Source organism: Gigantopelta aegis, chromosome 8 (assembly GCF_016097555.1).
Source record: "Gigantopelta aegis isolate Gae_Host chromosome 8, Gae_host_genome, whole genome shotgun sequence".
Taxonomy (NCBI): domain Eukaryota; kingdom Metazoa; phylum Mollusca; class Gastropoda; order Neomphalida; family Peltospiridae; genus Gigantopelta; species Gigantopelta aegis.
Window position 1 is genome coordinate 47,570,142 of NC_054706.1, and position 6,518 is coordinate 47,576,659.

General features: G+C 35.6%; 1 protein-coding gene across 1 annotated transcript in view; it reads left to right on the forward strand.

The window, feature by feature from the left end:
* Positions 1-3,412: 3,412 nt before the first annotated feature.
* LOC121379436 (WD repeat-containing protein on Y chromosome-like) overlaps positions 3,413-6,518 on the forward strand; it is an 87,905-nt gene continuing 84,799 nt past the window's right edge. Inside the window, exon 1 of the mRNA XM_041508076.1 lies at positions 3,413-3,802. Coding sequence (XP_041364010.1) covers positions 3,449-3,802 — 354 coding nt within the window. The 5' untranslated portion in view covers positions 3,413-3,448. The remainder of the gene's footprint in view (positions 3,803-6,518) is intronic.

The window sequence follows — 6,518 nt, forward strand, 5'->3', positions numbered from 1 at the left end:
CCTTAAATCCGAAGGATTGATCACTGTACACCACCCAGGGTGGTAGGCGTGATAGCAATATCGACAAAGTTGTTATATACATAAAGGACAATGCAGAACTCTTTCCAAAGAAAACGATTGAAAATGTTGTTTGTGTGGAGTGGCAAGTTGATGTGTGCATGGTTGTACAAGAGAGATTAATATCTAACACAAACTGTTTAGTGGCTAATTTTGCATGTGTCGGGAGGCTCACATGCCTTATTTAACAGTACAACCAGACACACAGAGAACCAACATCGAATTGCACCATTAAATTTCAATAGAAATACTATTTACTGTAATGTTTGTTGTTGGTAAATTCCTCCTTGGATACGTCAGCCCTGTGAGAAACTCATCTGGGTGAATGAATAACAGCATGCTAATGTTTTCTCTTGTGTTGCTCACAGTAAAAGTATAAATGATACTTTCCAGCAAAAGTAATGCATTCTGTGGTCCCATAGTAATCTGAATTAAATGTTCAGCCATTGTGCGTGCTGTAACCTCACTGTGTGAATGGTCAATACAGCACAAAATTGAAATTTTGAGTAAAAGTCAGTATCTGTGACATTTGTATTTTTGCACAGTTCTTTACACTGTTTTTATTTAAATTTTGAATTCTTATATTGATGTTGATCATCACTTTATTTGTTTGCATTACCATAGTTTGACACCCAATAGCCGATGTATTTTTCATGCTGGGGTGTCGTTAAACATTCATTCATTCATTCATTCATTCATTCATTCATTCATTCATTTAAATGTTCAGAACGGATCTAGGGGCCCCAGGGGCCCGGCACCCCCCTAAATTTTACGACAGTTATAATTTTATTATATATTAATTTTCTTTTTTTTTACGACCCCCCTCCAAACCTTCCCCAAAGTTTCCTTGGTATTGTGGCTCGTGTCACTGGGGCCCCCTGAATGGATTTTCTGGATCCGACACTAATGTTAGCACCCTCTTGAAGTGCAGTGGATTTTCTGGATCCGACACTAATGTTAGCACCCTCTTGAAGTGCAGTGGATTTTCTGGATCCGACACTAATGTTAGCACCCTCTTGAAGTGCAGTGTATTTTCTGGATCCGACACTAATGTTAGCACCCTCTTGAAGTGCAGTGTATTTTCTGGATCCGACACTAATGTTAGCACCCTCTTGAAGTGCAGTGGATTTCTGGATCCGACACTAATGTTAGCACCCTCTTGAAGTGCAGTGGATTGTATAGTTAGGTTAAGAAAAATCTATGGTTATGCTTGGGAAGGAAGGAAGTGTTTTATTTAACGACGCACTCGACGCATTTTATTTACTGTTATATGGCATCAGACATATGGTTAAGGACCACAAAGATATTGAGAGAGGAAACCCACTGTCATCACTTCATGGGCTACTCTTTTCGATTAGCAGCAAGGGATCTTTTATATGCACCATCCCACAGACAGAATAGTACATACCACGGCCTTTGTTACACCAGTTGTGGAGCACTGGCTGGAATGAGAAATAGCCCAATGGGTCCACTGATGGTGATTGATCCTAGTCACATTATGATGTTAACACGCTGAAAAACTCTATCAACTTTTTTCAGCACATGGAATCGCGTATGTGAAAAAGGTACTGTGTATATGCACTGTATCAATAAACTCACATGTGGAAGCACATGAAATTGTGTTAATGGAAACGGGGCCTCCTTCTATATGACCATTTAAAAACATTATTATTAGGGCTAGCTCCAACACTTGCCAAATTTGCCAATTGTGAATTGCAGAAACAATTGAATTTTATTTTAATTTTGGCGAAATAATTTAATGTAATAATTAATATTTTGTTAGAAAATAAATGGGTTTTTTTTGCAATTTTTTAAAGTTTAATAGATAATTTGGCGAAATTTTCTGCTGACCCAGAACTAACCCTGATTATATTATTTAATATTTTGGCTTAATATTTATTTTGTTCTTTTTGTACTATCAGATCTTTGTTTCTGCTATATTTCTACAGATAAGTGTATATAAATGTTTAGTAAATAATAAGTCATCTCGGTGACAATATAATTTTTATTAACAAATTATTTACTTCTTTTTTTGACATATCCTATGCTATACTTCTACAGATAAGTGTATATAAATGTTTAGTAAATAATAAGTTATCTTGGTGACAATATAAATAAAACAAATTTAATTATTAATTTTTTTTTTTCATTAAATCATTTACTTCTTTTTTTAACATGTACTATGCTATTCTTTTATAGATGAGTATATATGAAAGATAATTTTTAATGTGCTGTAAATAACATCTAATTATGTCTGTTACTTTCCATGTTCCTAGTTGTAGTCAGCTTGTTGATATATATACACAGACACTTGGAGCCTATTCCACGTTGGTTGTAACAGACTATTCACCAAAGAACTGCTACAAAGAAAAGACTTTTTATGCAATGAAGAAAGAAAGGTGTTTGGAACATATCACCTGTATTTAGTGCATAAATGTGGGTCTTTTATACCCCACGGTGCGTGTGTGCTTATGAAAAGCATTTGTAACACATGGGTATGATTCTATAGTGTGTTTTCAACACTTGAGCTTGGTGTCATGAGTGAGAATGTGGAGTAGAGACCACCATTATGAAGACTAAACCAGATTGCAGACTTTCATTGTTCAGCTACTAAGGCAGACTTTTGGTAAGTTTAACTCCAATATTGACAGTACTTGTGGGGTTTTGTTTGTTCTTTTTGTAAATTTGGTTTTGAGGGAGGGGGGTACAATTTTACGTATTTAGAAAGTAATGTATTGTTGGTAGTCATTAGATTAACTTCATATTCATTTTTGTTTCTTCTTGTTGCTGCGATCTTTGAAACAGGACATCCAATCTATACATCCATCTGACCACCCATCCATCTTTCCATCCATTCATCCATCCATGCATCCATCCGTCCATCCATCCATCCATCCATCCATCCATCCAATCATTCATGGTTTGTGCTATCCTGCCTGTGGGAAGCGCAAATAAAAGATCCCTTGCTGTTAATTGGAAAGAGTAGCCCATGTAGTGGCAACAGCAGGTTTCCTCTCAAAATCTGTGTGGTCCTTAACCATATGTCTGATGCCATATAACCGTAAATAAAATGTGTTGAGTGCGTCATTAAATAAAACATTTCCTTCTTTCCATATAACCGTAAATAAAATGTATTGAGTGCGTCATTAAATACAACATTTCTTTCTTTCATTAGCTAATAATTATATTTTGAAAAATCCTCTATTCTACATGTTTTAATATTTTCAGAAATGATCAGCAGGTATTGGAAAACGATGTAACATCATCGGAACTTTACTTCTACCCTGTGCTTCTACAAGTCCTGTGCTTCTACAAGTCCTGTGCTTCTACAAGTCCTGTGCTTCTACAAGTCCTGTGCTTCTACAAGTCCTGTGCTTGAAACACCCTCACCATGGATTACTTATCACTGGATGTGGACTCGGACCAGCTGCCACCGATGGACTACCTGTCTCCAAACGATGCCGGCATGGGTGGCAGACGCAAGGCCTCTCTCCTGCCACTGAGACAGAACTCGGTCCAGTTTCTCACTCCAGACAGACGGCAGTCCATGATGATGAGTCGCCGTGAGTCTATGGCCATGAGCATGGGCATGAGGCGACAGTCGACCATTTCCCTTCTCATACCCAAACTGTCCATCGCATCCAGTGGCTCGCTCGTGCTGGGAGATGGGAGGCAGCGTAGTGGCAGTCTGTCATGGAAGGCCATCATGAATAAGATCGTTCCATCGCTAGCTGCAGGGAAGTTGGTGAGTGGTGTTAGTTATTGATGGTGGATTTTTGTTTTTAGTTTTAGTTTAACATTTATTTTTCTTTCCCTGGTTTTGCAGGTAATAATTGCATAAAACAGTGAAATCCCTCTGAACTGGACACCCATGGGACCAGGGCCCTGTCTTATGAAGCAATCTTAGTGCTAAGATCGCCTTAAAGGGACAGACCCTAGTTTTTAAACACTACAGCATATTGTTTATTATTAGAGCCATTTATGATCACTTAAATCAAAAATTACTTATGTTTTATTGTTTAGATTATCCATTTCCATAGAACCGAAGTGTTTCTGGTCATCCTGGTGTTTCTAATACCAAAACATGCATTTTTCATATTTTTAAGAAGTAGCCGTTATTGATTTGAGTTCTAGTCTATTTTTAAGGATATTTCCCACTTTCAACGTCACAGAATCTTCTTTCATTTTATTGTAACTTTATCCAAATGAGTTACAGGTTTGTAAATTAACTAAACTTAGTATCCATTTTGTACGGCTTAAAACTAGGGTGTGCACCTTTAAATGCATACCACTAAGATCATTTCATAAAACAGAGCACAGGTAAAACGTCTGGTTTTAAGGAGTATCTGGATTAGAGAGGCTTCTGTACTGATATTTAAAGGACTTTCACTCTAGTTTAAACTGAATTTACTAGCAGTCTGTTATGGAAGGCCATCAGGAAAAAGATGGTACGTTCCATCTCTGGTCGAAGGGAAATTGGAAAGTGTCAGTGTTATTTTTATATTTATTTTTGATTAACCTTGAATGAATAAATACATAATGCTTCAGATTGAGGTTTTAAATATGATTTTCTTACAAATAATGGTTATCTTAACACAACATTTATTTAAAAGATATTTTCTTTAGTTTTAGGGGCATTTGTCCCATGCTCAGAGGTGGGATGTAGCCTTGTCTGATCTGCTTTTAGTCCCTAATCGATTCCTGTTGGTGGGCCTATTGGGCTATTTCTCGTTTCAATCGGTTCTCTAACAAAGGCTGTGATAAGTACTGTCCTGTCTGTGGCATGGTGCAGATACATATAAAAGATCCCTTGCTGCTAATCAAAAAGTAGCCCTTGGAGTGGTGGCAGCAGGTGTCCTCTTTCATCTGTGTCTCATGTCTGAAGTCATATAACCGTAAATAACAATGTGTTGAATGTATTGTTTATAATGTTAAACTTTTCTTCCTTCCTTGTCCATTGTTCATGGTAGAATAATAATCTTTCATTATATAGGTCTACCGATGTGGGATAAGGTTATTTCATTCCAAGGTCAAGGTACATAATTTACTATCAAGAATTTGACAATACCAGCACTGTCAATGATAACAAGTTATGTACTTTTGGGTGGAATATTAAATACATATATATGACATATAAACAAAACCTCTATTCAAAAAGCCACCAGCTTAATATATAAAACTTGGCTTGTTGGATCAATTAAACTGCTTTAAAATTTATGGACTGGTCTGGCTTTGAAGCCAAAATTTAATCAATGTGTAAAGAGTTGTAAATTGGGTTTTGCTGTTTACTCTTATCTATTTTCACAGTCCATTACTTTTTGAGAATACAGTCATGTGCATGTGTAGGTATATAAACTGAATATTTTCATGATAAATTTCCTTGTTGCTAGGCAATGTGAGGGTACTTCAGTTTAAGTGGGTCTTTGAGACACTGAGGGGGTAGAAACTTTAAAAGAAAGAAAGAAGAAATTAACTGGTATATTCTAAAAGGATTTGTATGGAAAACAGGTAGTTTGAAATATCAGTATCTTGTGAAATGTGTATATAGAGAAAAAGGGTCTCTATCTTGTTTGGAATTTTTCTTGATATTTGATGATTGACAGTGTTAAAACTAAGTTTTAAAAAGTGATTTAAAGACCATGTGAAGATTCTGAGTGAATACTTGAAATATGGGAACTTTAAATGTGACAGTGTTTTATGACAACCTACAGTATAGGCTGGTCAGTTGTATGACCACTAATTTAGTAAAGTTACCCATTAGCAACATTCTGTTATGTTGTGATAGTTTAATATAACAACATAGTGCACAACTGACATGATGACACAATAACATTGATATAGCCAATGTAAAAGTAATATAACTAATATATAAACTGATATGATAACAGTGAAAAACTAAAATGTCAACAGTACAATGAATACAATCAATGTCATTCTGATATAACTAGTGTCATAGTGATATGACTACAGTATAACAGGTAGTATGACTACATATACAGTATAAAGTCATATGACTTCAGTTAAAAATGATATGACTACAGTATAACAGGTAGTATGACTACATATACAGTATAAAGTCATATGACTTCAGTTAAAAATGATATGACTACAGTATAACAGGTAGTATGACTACATATACAGTATAAAGTCATATGACTTCAGTTAAAAATGATATGACTACAGTATAACAGGTAGTATGACTACATATACAGTATAAAGTCATATGACTTCAGTTAAAAATGATATGACTACAGTATAAAGTGTTATGATTAGGACACTAGTACAGCACAATATGGCAGTGAAAAAAACCCACTGTCAGAGAAATGACTTCAGAGTAATTGTAATACAATAAAGCAATGCAGCAGACAAATAACAGTTTTGAGTATGTACATGTATTAACATTTAAAAGTGATGATCCCACTATGGTGTGATATTATGTGACAGTGTGACAATTATTGTAA